We start from the raw sequence: 21,125 nt of genomic DNA, 5'->3' as shown, positions 1-21,125 counted from the left end.
GAAATTCTTGCTGACTAAAAAAAATGTATACTGCCAACTCATCACTGTACTTTACCAACTCAATTTCCCCAAGAGGATTTCCATGGTATTTCTGAGTCACTTCACGAAAATGAAGGCTTGTGCTAGTTGGCAGCTGTCAAATCACGTATGGCGTGTGCCCTGCTGTCAGGACACAACAACCACGAGCTTCTTAGATGTTGAGTCGATGAGAGCCAGCGCTTCGTAGACTCCCTCAAAGTTTGCTCTGTGGAGGGATAAAGCTCTCACCACTGCAGAGGCACAAGCCTTGGCCAAAAAAGATCCCTTAGGCATCATGGTACAGTGAACGCCTTGAAGCAGGGACTAGGCTGTGATCATCTTTGAACCCCTCCTGCCCGGCACAGTGTCTGGCAAAGAGCGAGCACCCTAAAACTTGTTATACGGATAAAAAGGGGAGCAGGGAATAAATCCTAAAATCATAATTAATAGTTAAATCTACCTCCGTCATCGTTTTTTCCTTCTAGGCAAACCCAGATCCTTACCGGCATACACAAGACTATCTAGCATGTGTCCTCTGCCTCTATTTTCAGACTTGCCTAGATGTCCCCATGCTGACTGCACCCTCCCGCCACTCCCGGTGCGGGTTCCCACCTCCAAGCCTTTGCTTGTGCTGTGCTACTGGGAAAGCCCTCCTTGCCCTCTTTATCTGATTCATTGCCACTGTTCTCCCTCTAAAAGTTGGATTATTCCCTTTCGGGAACCTTCTCTGACATCCACTTCTACCACCTCTCTCACATTTTTGTTAGGTATCCCTTTTGATGTGATCCCTTAACACCCTTTACACAGCCCTAAGAATATTTCTACACTTCTCAGGTGGTGGTGGTATGACCTTTATGTAACTGTACCCTACTAGTTTGTGGAAATTCTTTTTTTTTTAATGTTTATTTATTTACTTATTTATTTATTGAGAGACAGACAGACAGACAGACAGCACCAGCGGGAGTGAGCGCATGAGCAGGGGAGGGGCAGAGAAAGAGAAGGAGAGAGAGAATTCCAAGCAGGCTCCACACTGTCAGCACAGAGGCCGGTGTGGGGTTCGATCCCATTAACTGTGAGAGATCATGACCTGAGCTGAAATCAACAGTCAGGACGCTTAACCAACTGAGCCACCCAGGCACTCCGATTGTGAAAATTCTTAAAAATAGGGACTGTTTTATTCATGCTTATATTCCAGGCACATAGGATAGGACTCAATCTTTGGTGAATAAATTAATGCTTGTCGGGGAATCTGGAGTCAGAGCTCAGAGAACAGAGTTCTTCACAGCCTCCCGCGATCCCCAACAAGCATGGATGTTACTGCTTTCACAACAATCCACTGGGGGGAGGGAATATTCTGGTCGCTACTGTAAAAAGATCACTTGACACAACTATGGTGTGACGGAAAAACGACAGGGAGAAGAGGAGGGGAAGTACGCAAACTGGAAATGATGCCTGATCCCTTCCTTAGAGGTACAACAAATCCTAGTTCCAGTGTAAACACAGGCACGGGGTCCACTTGTAATACCTCCCATGGGGATGTTACTACTCTTCATGGGGGCATGATATAGACTTTTTTCCTTCCAAAATGTTTTAGCTCATAGGGATCCTGGAGAGCATCTTCTCACTGCATCTCCTCACGTGACCCGTGAGGAAACCAGGACCCAGAGAGGTCAGGGTGACATGTCACTATGGTGGCTGAATCTGGGGAGAAGCCCAAGTTTCTAGACCTCAAACTTGGTGTCGTAAAACGACCGGCCTGCTCCTCTGCCCCGGCCGTGCTCTCCCCAACCTAAGCGGTGCCGTGTTGCCGGCGGGCACCCTCTGCAGCTCACAGACCTGGCCCTGCTGAGGCTGCGCGATGATGATCTGCCCAGGCTGGATGGTGGTCGTGGAGCTGGTGGTCTGCTGGCCCTGCTGCTGCCCCTGGACTTGCACGGCAGCGGGCTGCTGAGCCAGTGTGAAGTAGTACTGGACGGGCTCGGCGGGAGTCACGGACTGGCGCACCTCCTCCTGTGGGGTAGAAGGAGCAGCAGGTAAGAGGAAAAGAACTGACTCAGCAGCCGCCACAGTGAATTTCCATTCTTCCCCCAAACGGACTCTGTGCAGTTGCCTGCTGAATGCTGAGCTCTCCACATTTGAAGCCAAGGGAAAGTGGAATTCGAAGAGACCAGTTGTGCTAAATCAAACTAAAAATAACAGATTCCATAGGCTTCACAAAACATACAGCCAATTTTCTGAAGTACAGAGTAATCACCCATTGCGTGATGAGTTGCAAATGGGCAAATAATTACCGTAACTAAAAACCACGCACCAGCAGTGCCTGTCAGTAAACGCCGTCAAGGCCTGTGATCTGCAAACGGTGCTAATTGCGAGCACTGGGAAGATGCTACCCAAACATCAGGCTCTCATCTCAGGCCAGCCCCCAATCTCCCCAGTAGGCAGCACTCTCCTTATTTGGTTCCTGCCAGCTCTGGAGGGACAGAGCAGGGAAAAGGGAAACAGGGCTTTCCCTGGGCTGGAACTTCAGAATTGAGTGTCAGGATTGAGAGCACTGGTAGGTAAGCGCCTAGCTTTTCACAGCACATCAAGAGCTCCGTGGTCACTGAAGGCACATCTGTCCAGCGTCAGGTCTGGTTCTGGTTGTACTTAGCCACGGAAGCGCAACCCAGGGGGCCTGAGGGACAGCTCTCCGCTGGGGGGCGGCCTTGGCTGACTAGGGAGGTCGCATTCTGTCCAATCTGCGGGATGAGGAGACTGTTCCTTCTTCAGCTGACGTTTTCCATGGCAGAAGGAGTAAACAACCCTCTCCCAGCCACCTTGAGCTCACAGCTGAGAGTGTAGGATGTTTACACACACTACGACATGGTTAGAGCCTGAGGGTCCGGGGTTGACTGGCCCCTGACCACTGACACAGAGGTCGGCGTCTGCTCCGGAGGGCCCTGCGACACACGGTGCCCCTGCCTGGGACAACAAAAACAACAGAAACATACAACCACTTGGGTTGACTGAGCAGAAAATTTGCTTCATTTACCCAATTCCTTGTTCTGGGCTAAGTATGCCAGGCTCAAGAAGAGAGGAAAAGGCACTTCTTCAAGGTATAGAGGCACTGTGGGCTGCCTCAAAGTTCCCCAAAATGACAATGACACAGCCGGTATTGACCCCATACCCTCACTATGTTAGGTGCCCCAATCTATGTTGTGCAGTCCTTTCCTCACTACACTTTGTTTTGCTTGCTTGTCAAGTGCCCTCCCTGCTTGAGTGGAAGCCCTATGAGGGCTTAACTCTTGCTCTCCACTGTTCCAGCCATTCATTCCCTTGTAGGTACTTAGTAAGAGGTTGCTGAATGATGGATGGATTTATAGAGCCAGGCAGACAGCTGCAGGTAGGAAAGTGCTTTTTTTTTTTTTTAAGCTCTATACCCAGAATGGGGCTTAAACTCACGACCCCAATATCAAGAGTCACATGCTTTACTGACTGAGCCAGCCAGGCACCCGGGAAAGTGCTTTTTCGCTTAAGTTGGTGTATGACAGTCTCTTGAACCCAACAGCTATTACCAACAGAAAAGAGTAGCTACACTCTCTTTTGTTGCCTCTAGGATTTTGTGGTCATGGTGTGGGGAGCTCATGTCCCCTACAGAACAGGGCTTGCCTGGTGACTGGGGGCCCAGGATACTAGTACTGTTGACATCCAGGCTTTGAGGAACTGGGGTCTTGGCATGACAAGATTCCCTAACGGCCACCCACCCAGCCTCAGCAGACACTTTTAACATTCTGGATTTCTAAGCTAGTTCTCAAACAAGAATGAATTTTCTAGGTTAATGCAGTCTGTGCCTTAGACCCAAACAATCTGAACCCTGACCATAACCATGCTGAGGCAGAAGAAAAAGGAGGTCCCCTTTATTTTCATTGAGGTCTCAGTTTCCAGAACAATGTAACTGTGACATCATCATCATCTCCATTTCAACTCAACTTTTCACCATTATAAATAAAGGCCAGCCTGTCAATTAGCTCTTGGCTGTGGCAGGGATAAATACAGATACCCTCCCTTAACCAAGAAACAAAGGCCAACAGCTCTTTTCAAAGCTCTTGAAATAGGTTCAACGTATTTATTTTCCACTGAGAATGCCCTTCTCATTTTATAAAAAAAACATCCATCACTGTAGTCTAGACCTAACTTACAAAAGCTCTTGGGTAATGAGAGGGTGTAGAGAACCAAGAACCCACCACCCCCCACCGCCACAACCAACTTGAAGAAGTCAGGGAGGAGGGAGAAACTGGTGCCTCCCAGCCCTGACCTGTGATTGTTCTGTCTCCAGTTATCTCTGACTGCAACTGGTCTACAAGTGAATATAGTCTTTTTGCCAGACAAAAAGCAAACCCTTTAAGCATCCCTTTCAAAAGCCAAAATACTCCTTGCCAAAAACTGTGACAGCAGGTAAAAAAGCTTCTCCTAAACTGCCCATCACTCCCCCTTAAGTTGTTTATGAACTAGGCAGTGTCTAGGTCACTCTGAGAGTACCAAGTAGAGGCGCCTAGGTTTGTGTTGTGAGGACCAGGCGAGATTGTTCTCGAATCACTGGAATGGAAGGAGGTACATCTAAGGTTCTTCTGCATTATGGAGACTCATCCGGCCAATGGAGGGCAAGCTAGCAAGGGAATGATTATGCTTGGTTTAAAGAAATGGGTGAAGAGAAAATGACATTTCAATGGGCAGGAACTTTCAACTCATAGCTTTAGTGGAGTAGAAGTCAGCCTCAACTCTTCTCTGCTTCTAAATAGCCTTTACTGGCTTCCCCAAAGAACAAGAGAAATTTCCAAGCATTTCTTGAGAAGTCAAGGACCTTAGATCTACAATTCAGTATTTCTGGCTAGTTTCTCTCCCCAGCAGTGGGAAATCACCCCCTGCGCTAGGACAATCTCTGAATGACTGGATCAATCCAGAATGGGGCACTTGCCCAGCTTTCGCAGTGGCCTCCCTGACCAGAGGGCTTACGCTTGGAATCTTTTCAGAAGTGGTGACTGACAAATGTCAGAGAATGAGCAGCATCCCAGGGCCATCACTACAGAGTTGTGCAGCCAGCCCCAAACTGAAAAAAGTACATTTGCTTCAGTAGCCAGAAATGAACTGCTGCCTCCTTCAGAAAGGGTGAGTTTTGGAGAGTAGGCGCTTTTAAAGGACTTAAGGAGGTGCCAGCCAATTTGGAGCTTGGGAAAACTTTGAGTCTACAGAGGATTAAAAGTGCTATCTTAGAATTTCAGGCCAGCTTTCAGCAATCTCAACCTTTCAAAGGCCAGGCAGCAGCTGTCCCCAACAGGACGCCAATCAATGGCTTGAACACCTACAAAGACCTGAATCCAGGCAGCAAGGAGCTGTTTCAGCTAGACATACTTTAAAAGGAGATGGATCACAGCATTGTGAGCCGGGCTAGGATGGAACAAGGAACTGTCTGACACCCTGAGTCAGTCAGGCACTGAGGGCTTGAGGAAGGGACAGGACATGACCCTTCCCTGCAGCCAGCTGGTTCAGCAGACGGCCCATAGAGAACAAGCAGGAGTTAGCACAAGGCCTGACTTTGTCACAGAGCTCAACACCTTGTTTTTAAAGGGGGCTTCTGGAACAAATTCCAACAAGGAGAGCAGGGGTATGGTAGCATTTGTTTTGGGGGAAGAGAAGTAGTCGGAGTTCTTGTTGTAGTGACTTCTCAGAGAGGAGGGAAACACCCCAAGGAGGAACTGAGCCTGTGGGCACAAACCTGCAATTGTCTCAAAGGCGATGCGCAGCGGGGGGACGACCGTGGCAGCCTGCCGCTGTAAACATCCGACTGAAAGCTCCTCTGAACACCTTACAGCTTCCAGTCAAGGATGTTTACAGTAGCAAAGACTGCCCAGAAAGAACGGAGCCGCAGTGAGGCACCTGCTCTAGTAAGGAGGGGACAGAGGATTTGCTGGTCCAAAGGCCTCCAGGCAGGGTCAGGATTACAGGTGTCCTTTAAGATGCCCACTTCTATACTTCCTGACTGATTATCAGTATGAGACAGCATAGGACAATGGTTGTCACTGAATGACTCTGTTCTAAGGATAATATATTATGAAATAATTCATTCAAAACACTTAAAATTTTATTAACAAAATAAAGCGAGGAGAACAAGGCACGGCTTTGTTCCTGTCAGACCCTGCCACCATTCCCCAAGTGTCTCTACCACACTGACTGAGTCATGCAATCCGTGTGCCTCAAACAATGAGCTCTACAGGAAAGGGGTCTATTACAACTGCAGTTAAGAGCTTTATGCACCCAAGGTGCTGAAAAGACAATCAGTGTGGCCTTTGGAGAGGGGCAGGCAGAAGAGAGGGAAAGACAGATATTCACATTCTTTCTCATGACTGCTCAGAAAACGGTTTAAGTGGTGGTTCTCAAACTTGGGTGCACATTAGGCACATCTGAAAAGCTCGACAAAGCACTGATGCCTGGGCCTCCCTGTCAGATTCTGACTCAGCTGGTGTGGGGTGGGGCCCGGACACTAGTATTTTTTTAAACCCTAACAGGTGATCTAATGGATAGCCAGAGCACTATATAGAGAACCGCAAACCAGAGTAAGAGAAAACCAAAGTCCATTCAAATACCACTGGGCACACAGAGAAGCTGTTTCTTTGTATCTGGAAAATCTAAAATCTGTGCTTTGCTGGGAATGTTCTCCCATCCCAGATTAAGAACTCTGAGAAATTCCCTAGGATACCTTGAAATGAGCTTCACTTTCCTGTTTGTAACTTGTCTTTAACTTTCATTTTGTCTACTTTCACTGAAATACCACCTCAGAGGCACTGAGTTAAAAGTATCCATAAATGAGTAACAGAGGGAGATGTTAAGGATGGATCTGGTCTAGAGAAAGAAAAGCAAAAGGAACAGCAAATGACTTGAGAGAGGAAAAGGAGCATATCTGACACCAGCACGCAAGGTGCTCTTTGGTCAGAAGCAGCAGCAATGCCTTCCCGGCTCACCTGACGCTTTGGAGGTTTCAGTTCATCTCTTGGAACAATATCGATGAGAAAGTCAAACTGATCAAATTTTGTAATTGCCATGGCGATATCATTCCTCTGTAACAAAGAAAAGCAGGGTGAAAAATTAGCCTGGGGAGAAACTAGTTCACCTGGCTTTACACCCTCCACGTTACAAGTAAGATAAGATGATGACTTCTAAGCCAAACTCAACAACCACAGCCAAGGCTATAGCTAAAGCAAGCACAGCCAAACTCATACACTTCACATCAGACTTCACGGAAGATCTACATGTAGCTCATGCTCTACAAGCTAGGGATTTGAGCCTCCAACTACAACTATCACCTCTGCTGGATCCTACACCAGGCCTGCCCCACAATTGTTAAATTATCATCCTCCAGCTAAATTTGTACAAGTCTAGCAATCTCAACTGGCAGGTTTCAAGGTTAAGCTACTATTCAATCTTATAATCTTTCTGAATCTCTACTGAAATCCTAATAACTTTTTACAATTATTTTCTGGTCACTGGATCTATATATTAGTTCCCACAAGGCTATGATTTTTATTTTGGAATTCAAAGTCACAATGTTAAATCCGTGGTTTATATCTTGTTTAATGTGATATGAATAAGGGGAAGTCTGAAGTTACTAGAATTGACTAATGATACCAAAACCAAGGCTTGTTCCAATGGAATTCTAAGAGTGATACTCCCTTTCTTTAAATAATTTTTAAAATTTTGTAATTAAAAACCAACACATGATCCTTAAGATCTGTATACTTCATTGCATGAAAATTTTAAAGCAAAAAAAAAAAAAAACAACAACAACAGGAAAAAGTAGTGAACTCTAGTGAGTGATATATATATTGAAGTCTTGAGGGGAAATGCACTTAAAAACAGATGACTTGATGGACAGAGGGACAGACAGATACGGGGATAAAGCAAGTAAACTTAACGGTAGGATCTAAGAGGTAAGTATACTGTAAACTTTGCTTATGTTTGAATGTTTTCGTAACAAAATGTTGGGGGTAAGTGAACATGGTAACAGAAATCCCTAGCAATCTCTCTATATATCACATCTTAAGAGAGGTGACTCACCAGACAAAACAAAAGGGGATGGAAATTTTGTTTTTTCCTTCCCTTGTCTCTGTGATGGCCCCAAGCCACTGAAATGCAAAACTCCAATCCACCCTTCTTGCCAACCACCAGCTTGACAATAACCCTCCAACAGAAGCGGGGTGCATCTTAAGGTCGCCAGGTCTCATTTAAGATCGGTACGATACAGTATCACATTCCTGATGATGTCACCTACTCAAAGCTATCTAAACAGCTCATCTATGGATGGAATTGGGGGAACAGTGGGGGTGGGGAACAAAAGAACATACACCAAAGTGTGCTACAGTATTTTGGAAACACAAATATACGTAGAGTTGGTCTTTTTTTTATTTTGCCTTTGTTAAAGCCAGTAGTATTTTACTGAATACTCACATTCAGTAAAATACAGAAGTCTTGAGGACACAGCTTGATGAATTTTAATAAATATACGTACCCACACAGCTATCAACCAGATAAGATTATAAAAAGTGTCCTTCTATCCCTTTCCAATCAACTGCCCTCCCCCCTGAATCTGAGGCAAGCACTACTCTGGTTTCTATCACCACAGATGGTGAGAGTATATGGAATCATGTGTTATATAATTTTTCCCCCTCTGGTTTCTTTTGCTTAACATAATAATTTTTTCAGATTTCACCCACATTGTATGGAACAACAGTTTTTTGTTATTGTTGTTGAGTAGTAATCCACTTTATGACTATAACCTTTTGTTTCTATATCCCCATCTTGATGGATATTTGAGTTGTCTCCAGTTTTCGGCCATCATAAGTAAGCTTGTTATGAACATTCTTACACAATAACATCCACACTTCAGGGTGTATACGCAGGAGTAGAACGGCTGTGTCACACAGTGGGGATACGTTTAAGTTTATTGGAAAGTGCCAGTTTCCCGAAGCAACTGGACCACTTCACATCCTGACCAGCAGTAAGCACTATATGAGTTTCACTCACCCCACTCCCTCACCAACACTTGGTATTGTCAATCATTTTTGTTTTAGCCATTCTAGTGGATGTAAACCAGTGTCTTGTTCTAATTTCTAGTTCCCAGGTGACAATGATGCCGCACACCTTTTCATATGTTTATTGGTCATTTGGGTATCTTTTTTGAAACACTGTCCAAGTGTCTTGGTCATTTTTTAATCTGGACTCATCTTGAAGATAGCTTTAACTGGATCTCTCTAGAGTCATAGGCTTCCTTCACAGCAGCATAAAGTAAGTTCTCAATGTCTAGCTGCATTAGAATGTAGGCTTCCCAAGGGTGTGGGGGTTCTTTCTGTTTTGTGTGAACACTGCTTGGCATACTGTGGGTGTTCAATAAATACTTGCAGAATAAATAAGCACGCATCTTCAATTTGGAGGTAAAGGGAAATTCACACACAATGTGAATGTTGATTTTTAAAATAAAAGGAAAATGAGAAAGAAAAGGAAAGGGTTCCCAGGAAGGCAGACAAGGAACAAAAAGGCAAATGAGGTAAGTGAGATGGATTCTTCCTGGGACTGCCCTCTCCTGGAGTCTCACAAGGCTTCCAACCAGAAGTTGTTTACATCTGGAAATAGATCAAACACTTGAGCCTCTGTCTATAGTCAAAGCTCACCAAGTGAAGAGTTCAGTCACTGAGCTGTGAAAAACGTGAGAACTGGCAATTAAGATTCTTGGTGGGGAAATACAATCATGGCTATAGAGTATGCCTGCCTCACAACAGTGGGAGGAAGATGCCAATTACACACATCAGCTTGACAGAAACCTAAGGAAGAACAATCTTTGGTCCAAAACGATGCAAGAAAAGCAGACAAAGGCAAGGGCAGTTGCCTGTCCCCTTTCCCCATGTACGTCTACAACATTACCTGTAGAGTCCGGCGCTTGTTATCCTCCGTGTGGATCCAGGCTCGAAGAGTCAACTCTGTGATAAAAATCTGGGCTGCCTTGGCAAAGAGCACAGGGGCTTCTGCACTGATCATCTGCAACAGATGTAGGCCCTCCCTGTCAATCACCAGCATGTCATTCAAACCAGCCCACTTGTCCCTTGCCTCACGTCCTGCCATCGACGATGGGGTAAAGGCTGGAAAATGAGAAGGTGGCAGTCCCAAGAGATTCCAAGGTAAAGTAAATCCTTAAGAATCGGGCAAAGCAGAAAGCAAGTAGAAGAAAGGAAGAGGGAAAAAGAATACTTTTCTAGCAACTACCACATACTTTCTTATTCTCATAACAGACTTTCAAAGAAACCTAAAGAAACTAGGGTTTAGGAGAGGTAAAGTGACTTGCCCACAGCAAAAGAGCCAGTTAAGTGGCAGGGTTAAGGTCCTAATCCAAGGACAGACAATGTGGGGAAAGATAATGAGTTTGAGAGCCAATGGATTTAGATAAAATTTCAGGCTTCCCATCCTTCTGGGTTTTACTTTTCACATATTGAAAAAGAAGACAACCTTTCGGTGTTGTTGTGGGAATCAAATGAGGTCATGTATATAAAAGCACCCAGCACAGGGCCTGGCACTTAGTAAGTGCTCAAGTAATGTAAGCTGCTTTGCCATGTCTGATTTCAAAGTTCAAGCTCTTGATCAAACAAGGCTCTGAACCCTTGGTGAGCTGGTCTGTGCAGGACAGAGCCATGGAAAGAGCTCTGGAGTTAAAGAAGGAGAAGTGAGAGCTAATAAAAGGGAAAATTGCTGTGAACTGTTAGCTTTCTATACAAACACAAGGGACTATTAGTTTTCAGTGATAAGAAGAGTGAAGGGGCACCTGGGTAGCTCAGTTAAGTGTCCAACTCTTGGTTTCAGCTCAGGTCATGATCTCACCGTTTGTGGGATTGAGCCCCACATTGGGTTCTGCACTGACAGCACAGAGCCTGCTTGAGATTCTGGGTCTCCCTCTTTCTCTGCACCCCTGCCCCCAACTCACGTGTTATGTGTGCCCTCTCTCTCAAAATAAATAAACTTAAAAAAAAGAAAAAGCTGAGAGTGTTGCTCTCTTCCTGAGAGTTGAAATAAGAGGTGGGCGCCTAGGTATACAGAAATAGCCACCTTCAAGGAAACCTCACAGGTTGTCATTCATGTAAAACAACTCACAGATTGAAAAATTAGAACAAGAGCAGTATCTTTATCAAGCATCTCTTAGAGCTTATATTGACAAACTAGAGATTGCAATAAAATGGTAACTGAGAAGATGGCACTGTCCTGCTGATATAATCTGTGTTTACCCTACACAGTGAAAAGGATGGGTGATTCAAAAAGCAAACAGCAGGGGTGCCTGAGTGGCTCAGTCGGTTAAACGGCCGACCTCGGCTCAGGTCATGATCCTGGGGTTCACAATTTGGGAGCCCTGCATTGCGCTGTGTGCTGACAGCTCAGAGCCTGGAGCCTACTTAAGATTCTGTGTCTCCTTCTCTCTCTGCCCCTCCCCTGCTTGCTCTCTCTCAACCGCTCTCAAAAAAATAAACATTAAAAAAAAAAGGCAAACAGCATATTATCAACATCTGGAAAACAAGATATCCTTAATTTCCAGAGAAGCACGATATAATAATTAAAACTGTTCAATTTCAGCTCACTTAACAATTTTAGACAGGAAAGAAATAAAAAAAGCAAGAAACAATAACAAAATTTTCATTTTTTTTTTTAATTTTTTTTTTTCAACGTTTATTTATTTTTGGGACAGAGAGAGACAGAGCATGAACGGGGGAGGGGCAGAGAGAGAGGGAGACACAGAATCGGAAACAGGCTCAGGCTCTGAGCCATCAGCCCAGAGCCTGACACGGGGCTCGAACTCACGGACCGCGAGATCGTGACCTAGCTGAAGTCGGACGCTTAACCGACTGCGCCACCCAGGCGCCCCAACAAAATTTTCATTTTTAAGCTTTGAGCACTACAAAAATGAGCGACAACCTACCCACCATTATAACTTCAATATGAATAATAAAAACGAAAGTGAATTCACCTTCACGTCTTCATCCAGTTTCATGATCTTCTTAATACGAGCCAGTGGGAGTTCTTGTACTCGGAAATCTTTCTGAAATGAGTAACAAGAGGCACATAAATGGTGGGGACAATCAACAGGGCATGACAGGCATCTTGAAACACTGTGACTGGTTTAGTCCCTCCTTTCAAAAAACATGGCAGGAGAGGAGCTACAAATTAAATGAAGAGAATACAAGTTTCAGAGCAAAATTCTTCTTAACCCATGCAGAGCTTCAGACAATTAAAGGTTTCAGGATAAACTTACAATGCCATCTAACAGCGCCCTCATGAAGAGTAGCCCCAAACAATATCAGATTCTGTGCCAGCACAATATTGAGGTACATCTTGAGTGCCCACCGCCGCCCCCCTAAGCACACCAACCAGTCTGCGATATGTAGATTAAAATGAGACTTTTGCCTCAAGGGCATTCCTTTGAGTTGCTAGTTTTTTCTTCTATTCTGGGACTACAAGGGCAAGGTGCCAGCAGCACCTGACCACTGTGACCCACAGTTGTCTTCAGCCAGCACTGGCTGATATGGGCTACTTCTGACCTTTGCACTAACCTGACACCAGAAATCGGGGAGGAGGGCCTTCCTTTCCCATCACAGCAGCAAAGGCCTGGTCTCCGAAGTTTGCTTGGGGGTGGGGTTGGGGGTTGGGGTTCGGGGTTTGGGGTGGGAGTGGAAGAGTATGGAGAAAAATGGGTAAATTTTTCAGCTGCCTTTTAGGAACTGCCCTGGGGCTGGGAGGAAACCACGTGACTTTACTAGGGACAGAATTTAGGAAAGGGCTTTCTTACCAGCACTACTCAATTATTTGCGATTTAAGCCCTTTTGATACTACTGGTACTTAAACACATGCCCAGTGATGGATGCAATTCTAGAAATAAAAATCAATTCTGGGTTTCAGAGCCGCAGTGAAGAGAAAGGTGCAAAGGGAGAGACCGGCTAAAATCAGCGAAACCCCTACTGGGCCCAGGTGTCAAGTGACTGATTCTATAAGTGGTCTGAAATGTGACTCACCAAACCCAACGTGCTCACCTGGGAATTTGCATCATCACATTATGGAAGGAGCAGCTATTATTTTAGATTTGGTATAATGAACATGCATAAGTGAACTTTCTATTCTAAGACCAAAAGAAACTCTCAACTATATGTCAAAGAAGGCAGTGGGGCATTTTAGAAAAACATCACCAGCCTTCCCAGAATCCATTTTTATGACTACAGAAGGAAGAGTTAGTTTTATTAGGATAAAATGCACACCGAGACACTGGATTTCTCCTCACAAACCCAACGGGCTGCTTGGGACCACTCACCAACTCCGCAAACCTCCAACACCAATTTTTTTACCTTTTCTCTTTCCAACTTAGGTAAAACATTTTCCATAAGGCTTCTACTAAAACTACCTCTGGAGTGGCAGAGCTTTACAAGTTCAAATGATTGGAATTTCACCAGAAAAGGACAGGAGGATACATTCCTTCTATTCTTATTTTTCTCCTCTTTCATTCACTCATTCATGCAACTCGACCAATAGTGAATGTATGATACCTGCTACTATGTAAAAGATGCAAGTCTATTCTTATCTTTGAACAGATTTATAGTTTAATTGTTAAAGACCGTCACATAAAAAATATAACCCCCCTATGCTATACTAGGATGGGGGTGTAAAATCCCAGTGACAAGAAAGGAAATAGGCAGCTGGTGGGGCAAGGGGAGGGGTTGGAATGAACAAGAGGAGCTGGCAAACGTTCCACAGAAGGGCTGACATCTGAACTGTGTCTAAAGGATGTTACAAAATGTGCTTGTTGGAAAAGTATGAGAATGTTATTCAGTCAGAAGCAAAAGTATGGTGACACAAAAAACATGGCCTATTTAAGTTTTAGATGTATGATCTGAGTACAGAGGGGAGCAGCAGGAAAGGGAATGCTGGATTGGGGCCAGACCCTGAAGGGATTTTAAAAAATGTTTAACCACAGAAATCAATCACTGGTCTTCCTTCTTATGTGGCATATCACACAAAATGATGATGCTAAACAGAAATGCTAAAGAGAATGCTGGGGATAATTCCTTTGGAAGGCCTCCCAGGGTGATACATACAGCACAAGATTATGACCACAAGATTTAACTCTCTTGCAAGTGTGCTCTCATTGGGCTTAGTTATTTAATGTATTTCCACACGACTGTTCTAAAATTTCTTAACCAAAGCCCAAAGCTGAGAAGAAGACCTCCTTCCCCAACTTGAAAGAGAAGAGTATTACTTCTAGAATTTCTATGAGACTATTCTTCAATCAATAATTCTTCCATCTATTACTTCTAGAATTTCTATGAGACTATTCTTCAAACAAAAACGGGTCCCATCTTGTAGAGATATAAAAGGTGGCAGAAATTTACAAAACAACTCTGCTGTAAGTCTCCCTTCCAAAAAGCCTTTTCTTTTGGGAAACTTTATCGTGATCCCCAGACCTTGAGATCTCAAGGCGCAGTGTGTGAAAAGTGGATCTTCATATGTGCGTGTGTGGTTCATTATTGCTGACAAGAGCCCAGTCTTCTATAATCTCATCCTACCTTTTCAGTCACGTGTAAGGGTTTACGACAAGCTTACTGGAGAGGGGAGCCCTTTCACCAGCAACAGGCTAAGGTCCACTAAATTGCCTTTCAATTCCCTGCTCCCCTTGTCAATGGCAGCCATGCAACTGATGTGAATAGCATTTAACTTCTCCTGATGCTGATCCAAGTGGATGAACAATTGACACATACTGACTTTTCTTTTGTACCCTTGGGAGTGATATCAGCAAGGGGGAAGAAGAGATTCACTCTCAGAAAATTCTCATGGTCCTGACCACAACCAAAGAACTACATTAAAAACACTGCCATCTGAAACCGCCGAGTTTCAAGAAGTCTGAATTCACTCAATGAGAATCTGGAGCCAAAGAAAAGTCAACGGGTCTCAGGCTGCACTAAAGAACATCCGGAGTTTCAAATAATGATGAGAAATCTTTTCCAGTCCTACCCAGTCAGGCATTCCAGCAAAGTCCATGTTCTAATCCTCTCCAAAGCACTGATTCTCAGCCTTGGCTGCATGTTAGAAACACCTGGGGAGCTTCTGAAAATCAAGAGGCCTGGGCTCTACCACAAACTAACTGAACAAGGAACTCTAGGGGGCATCAAGTGTTTTTGAAAACTAGCCTGATGACTATGACCCACAGTGAGAGTTAAGGACCACCGCTTTAAAAGCCTTGCTACTCAAAGTGAGGTCCTCAGACCAAGCAATGGCATCACCTGGAAACTCAAAAGAAATGCAGAACTTAGATTCCACTCCAAACGTACTAAATCAAAATCTATATACATATATATATGTGTGTATGTGTACATATAATATACATCCATTATAATACATATAATACATATACACACACACATATAAATATATATACATATATATTTTATTAACGTTTATTTTTGAGAGAGAGAGTGAGCGAGAGAGAGTGAGCAAGTGATGGAGGCAGGGCAGGGGGTGGGGGCAGAAGATCTGAGGTGGGCCCGGCACTGACAGCACAGAGCCCGATATGGGGTCCGAACCCATGAACTGAGAGATCATGACCCCGAAATGAAGTCAGATACTCAACCAACTGGGCCACCCAGACACCCCTCAAAATCTGTATTTTAACCAGATCCTCATCTGGTTCATATAGACAATAAACTTTAAAGAGGCGCTGCTCGACAGGAAGGGCTCAAACAGCACAAGAGCTGTTTTGTAACAGCCCACCAACCTTCATCTCTAAGTTCTTGTTTAAACGGTTATCTGGCTTGATTGTAATGTTAGAAATGTCACCGTCCAATCTGAAGGCACCAAAAAATAAGATGTAACTGGCAATTAAAAGAAAGTGGCCTATGCATCAAATTACAGCTAACTAAAGGCTGAACAGAATGGAGGGAATAAGAGGAGGAGATTTTTCAAGATTCAGCATTGCTGCACTTCCCCACCTGCCCCCAAAAATATGAAGTTAGCTTTTTCTTCCCCACTTTCAAAGAGGTCTAGAGGGATAAAACTCAATGCCAAGAAGTCTGTTAATTATCGTTCCCAGAGCTCTGTTGAGTAGGAATACGGTACTTTGCACAATCATCCTAGTGTACATCATTTTGGTATGATTTTTAACCAATTTCAATCCCAACTGAACATCACCTGGATTTATGGACAATTACAGAGCCTTTTAAGAGCGAGGAGAACATAATGGCCAAGCTGAGATGAAAGATAAATTGCTTTTGCAAAGCTGAGACCAAAATGATTGGGGCCAGTGTTCCCAATACATCATGAAATAGATCACCTAGCAAATTTCAATTTGTTTTTAGAACAAATTTGTCCCAGTTTCAGAGGGACTCCAACACCTTATGAATATTCGCAAAACCTTTATCTACATTTGGACAGTTTGAACCTATGGATTTTTTAAAAATCTGTTCGAAATTTTGAGATGTCAACCTAAGAGGCTCTGACATATCTGAAGAAGTCTGGTTGTAAGTACTGTTGAGTTCTGGAAAGGCACAGATTAAATACTAAAGTATTTACACAGGCAGAGAGGAAGATGCCTTTATGTGCTGCAGGCAGAGGAGAAAGAAGGGTCCTACCAAAGGAAAGAGCACCCCAACTTTAGTAGACCGCATCCCTACTTGAAGTCGCCACTGATGTTGCCTCACACTCAATCTCAAGTAGGGGAGTCTGATTCACTTAAATATTATTAAATGCCAACCGCTGCTCTAAGCATCTGATCTAAGCGGTCCCATGGTAGTGGTCCAGGAGTCTTTTTCAAGGGGGAAAAAGCTTTAGCCATCTATAGAAGAATCATTAAAGACAACTGTCCTCCTTGCTGGCCTTTCTCTTCATTCATAAAATGTGAACTAAAACTGAATCCCTCAGAGTAACCCACTTTGACCCTCTGGTTGACTAGCTGTCTAGAGAATAAAAGTTGGTCAACACCACCATCTGCTTTTTTGGCAATCAAACTTGCAAATTAAACCAAGGCGAGTAAAAACCACAGCCCAGAGTCTCAAAGAGATATGTGAATACACATGTTCATTGCAGCATTATTCACTATAACCAAGAGGTGGAAGCAACGCAAATACCCACTGACAGATGAACGGATAAACAAAACGTGGTATACACATATATATGGAATACTATTCAGCTTTAAAAGGGAAAGAAATCCTGTCATAAGCTACAACATTACACTAAGTGAAATAAGCCAGTCACAAAAAGGGCAAATACTGTATGATTCCACTTATGGAAGGTACTCATCAGAGTGGTCAAATTCAGCAACAGAAAGTAGATGGTAGCTACCAGGGGCTGGGGAGGGGGCAAAGGGTAGTTGCTGTTTCAGGGGTATAGAGTTTCAGCTTTGCAAGATGAAAAAGTCCTGGAGATCTGTTTCACGATAATGTAAATATACTTAACACTACTAAACTATACATTTTAAAATTGTTAAGATGACACGGTTTGTTACATATTCTTTTCCACAATTAAAAAAAAAAAAATCAAAACTCAAACTACAGAAAAGTTAAGTGCTGAGCTTGAACCTCCAGAGTTTATCTGGCCACTTGCCTGATCCTGAATTTTTGCTTCCATGCTCAAGCTGGAGTTGCAGCACTGGCCCAATCCCACCACAGCCCAGGAGGGCACTAGCTTTATGCCAGGCTGACTCCTGCACCAACACCTGATAAGCCTGACTGAGATTACCCACTCAAAATATGAGCAAAATACCCTACATTTTGCTTTATCATTTCTTTTTCTCCTCTATCTGAGACAGTATAGGTAACTGCCACCTTTACACTAAATAAAAGAAACAATGACTTTTCAGGGGAAATTCATCTGTGAATGCAAGCCACTCCGAGAAAGGCCAAGCCAAATTCAGCTGCTAAAATGCCCCATATAAACAAACATGACCTACAGGTACATCAGAATATGAATCTGTTTTTTTTTTTAAGCCCTGAAGTCAGTGGGGCCTTTACCATAAAGAGAAGTTATTTTATTTTATTCATTCACTACTTGTTTATAGAGTCTCTCTCTCCCACCAGGATGCATGTTCTGTGAGTGCAACGATCTTGTCTGGCCCGCTACTGGATCCACAGTAAGTAGCACAGCCACAGTAGGTATATAATAAATATTTGCTGAGTAAGCAAATAAACTGACCTCCTACGTCGGAGATTTAAAGACCACTAGCTCTAAGAAAGTGCAACATGAGTTCTACATTAGGAAGGAGTCCAGTATCTGTTCTCCTAGGATGCTTAATGCCTTCCGGGCAGGAATGACACATCTAAAACAGAGAGATCCTTCAGTATTTGCTAAAATGACACCAAATGGAACAGTCTTCACTAAGAAAATAACACTACACGCTTGAAACATTTTCATTCTAATGAGTCTCACCTCCTTCTACCACTGTCATACCACTTTACTCCTCCCCTCACCCCTATTACTCACACAGTAACCTCCAGCCACTCTGAACTTCTTGTTGTTCCTTGAAACAGAAGGCCCTCCCCTCTGGGCCTCCAGGCCTTTACGAATGCCAATCTCTCTACCTAAGATACTCTCACACCCATCCTTTCCATCTGGTGAATGCTTCTCCTATTTCAAGATCCAAAAAAATGTTCCCTTTACTTAAAGCCTCCCTAACTCAACCAGGGAGGAACAAGCACTATGTCCTCTGTAATCCCGTAGCACTTCGACTTTTACTACTTTAGACTCATCACTGTGCCTGCCTCAGTAAGTATATTCACTATCATATTCAATAAATATTCACTGAATAAATGACTCTGGTTGTAATTACTAGATTGTAAGCCCCTCAAGGGCCAGGGTTATATTTGATTCTTCTAAGTCAGTGGTTCTCAATGGGATGATTTTAGCCCCCAGGAGACACCTGCCAATGTACGGGGACGTTTTTGGTTGTCACAACTGGAGAAGATTGCTACTGGCATCTCATGAGTAGAGAGGCCAGAGATGCTGCTAAACATCCTACAATGCACAGGACAGTCCCCCACAGCAGAGAATGATCCAGCCTAAATGTCAATAAAGCTGCTGTGCAGAAACCCTGATCTAAAGGGTATCTTTTAACACCTAGAAAGAATGCCTGCTTACAGATTTGTTGTTGAATAAATTGCCCGACAGCATTTATGATTCCAGAAATTTGGCAGGGCCACTGAAACAGGACTAAGAAATGAGCTACAGCTACTGAAGGAAGGTGAGAGCTCTGTTTTTCCACATTCTCCAAAAGATATGCCTCACATTAAGCTATCTCTGCATCAAAGCATCCGCTATACACCCACATGCCTAAGGAGAGCCACTAAGATATAAAAAGAAAACCCTTGTAGTTACCTCACTAAGGTAAATTACATCTTCATGTTCCCACCCAAAGGTAAGGAATGAACTATGCCTTTGTAAATGTACTTGAAATTAAAAACGTTTTACTCTCAGTATTGCTTATTCATCTCACAGTTCTTTACACTCTACAAGCTTCTCATTCTTACTTACCACTGTTAAATTCCGGATTTCTTCCATGACACGAGGCCAGAAGGACTGGAGGCTTTGCTGGGCATCACTGCTGCTAGTGCCACCAAATCCTCCTTCTGTGGACATTCTGACAACTGAAAATAAACACATACATAAGATACATTAGAAGTAATAACGGCAGACTTTCTGTTCAGGTTATTTATATCTTTCCTTATGGCTGTTTTCACAATTTCATTCAATTTTTCAATCTGAGAAGGTATATAATTGTGAAGAGGCTCTTGATACAAACTTAAATGTCAGCAAAAAAATATGGGAAAAGTTTTCCCTTCTATCCAACCTATACCACAGACACTAACAAAGAGCTCTAACTAGAAAACCTAAAATTACTAGAAATCCAAACTGAAATCTTAATGTGAATCAGGCCTTTTAATGTCTTGTCTTAGGAGGGGACAAAAAGGGTACTTGGTTGGTGCTCTAGTCTGGTCCATAATTTTCAATGCCATTCCCTTGAATGTTTTTTCAAGTTCGACATGGTTTCTCACATTCCATGTCACAGCCTGCAGCAGACATACTGAGGGTCCCAGTGACTAACACTGTATAGAAATGTAAACCCAAGTCTTAAAAGTAAGAGCCCATTTTATTCCTTTGTTTCAGACACCGTGGCCCCATTTCTTTGAGGCTACTGATGATTATTATTCCTTCTACTCTCCAGCTAATCTCCCTCCAAGGGCACAGAAGCACTGAAGCCTTGGCCAATAATTGAGTGGGTGGCACCAAGTCTCCAAACTGGAACCACTTCCCAGTTCTTTCCTTACCTGAAGCCTTCTGTTAGGAACAAAGCCAAACAAAGCACACTGTCAACTGGAAGCTTTAAAGGTGGTTGAAAAATAACAGGGAATTAAATTTAGGATGAAGAAAAGAGGGTCAAAACCTGCATGCAGTCAACTGCTTTTGTGATGGGGGAGGGAAGATGAATAAGAACCCCCATATCAGTTAGAACAGTAGATGATACTATAAAGTCTTAAAAGATTTACGGTGGGAAAGTAAAAAACTCCAGATGGCATAAATGCTTATCTGGCAAATACTTAAATGCAAGAAACAGTTTAATTAAATACAAAGAACAAGAAACTTAGTGATGTCCTAAGAATTTCTATTCTGGGAAATTATTTAAAAAGGTTTAACATGCCAGTGACAGGATGCTGGCAGAGAGCTATGTAAATCATTAAGAACTAATTCTGAAGGGCTGAAAGAAAAGCACCAAAGCCAAGCATCATGTGACCAAACGTGTTCCTTTCCAGACCCTGTGTGGACGCACACTGGGCAGATCACTCTCCGTTAGCCGAGTGGAATGAGGGCTGATAAATCATCGGTTTAGACTGTGAGGGTGTTTTGATTCCCTCTTAAATATTTGCCGGGATTGTCCTAGAGGTCTCTCTCTTTTTTTTTTTTTTCTTTTTCCTTCTAAAGGAAATGATGAGAGGAAAGAAATGGAAGGAAAACAAGAGTACAATCTTCAAAGCAAATTTCACTCTGGTGTAATGACATTAGTGGGTGATGATGTA

At 43.4% G+C, this 21,125-nt stretch overlaps 1 protein-coding gene across 4 annotated transcripts in view; it reads right to left on the bottom strand.

Moving 5' to 3' along the window:
• NFYC (nuclear transcription factor Y subunit gamma) overlaps window positions 1-21,125 on the bottom strand; it is a 66,653-nt gene that overhangs the window by 9,779 nt on the left and 35,749 nt on the right. For all 4 annotated transcript variants that reach the window (XM_043574568.1, XM_043574566.1, XM_043574565.1 and 1 more), the window contains exons 2-6: window positions 19,585-19,697; window positions 12,050-12,121; window positions 9,967-10,080; window positions 7,014-7,109; window positions 1,855-2,028 (exon numbers count right to left, since the gene is read on the bottom strand). In XM_043574568.1, coding sequence (XP_043430503.1) covers window positions 1,855-2,028; window positions 7,014-7,109; window positions 9,967-10,080; window positions 12,050-12,121; window positions 19,585-19,689 — 561 coding nt within the window. In that variant the 5' untranslated portion in view covers window positions 19,690-19,697. The remainder of the gene's footprint in view (window positions 1-1,854; window positions 2,029-7,013; window positions 7,110-9,966; window positions 10,081-12,049; window positions 12,122-19,584; window positions 19,698-21,125) is intronic.

The sequence above is a fragment of the Prionailurus bengalensis genome, chromosome C1, assembly GCF_016509475.1.
Source record: "Prionailurus bengalensis isolate Pbe53 chromosome C1, Fcat_Pben_1.1_paternal_pri, whole genome shotgun sequence".
NCBI classification, from domain to species: domain Eukaryota; kingdom Metazoa; phylum Chordata; class Mammalia; order Carnivora; family Felidae; genus Prionailurus; species Prionailurus bengalensis.
Note: the sequence above shows the minus strand (reverse complement) of the source record. Positions and strands in the feature narration are given on the sequence as shown.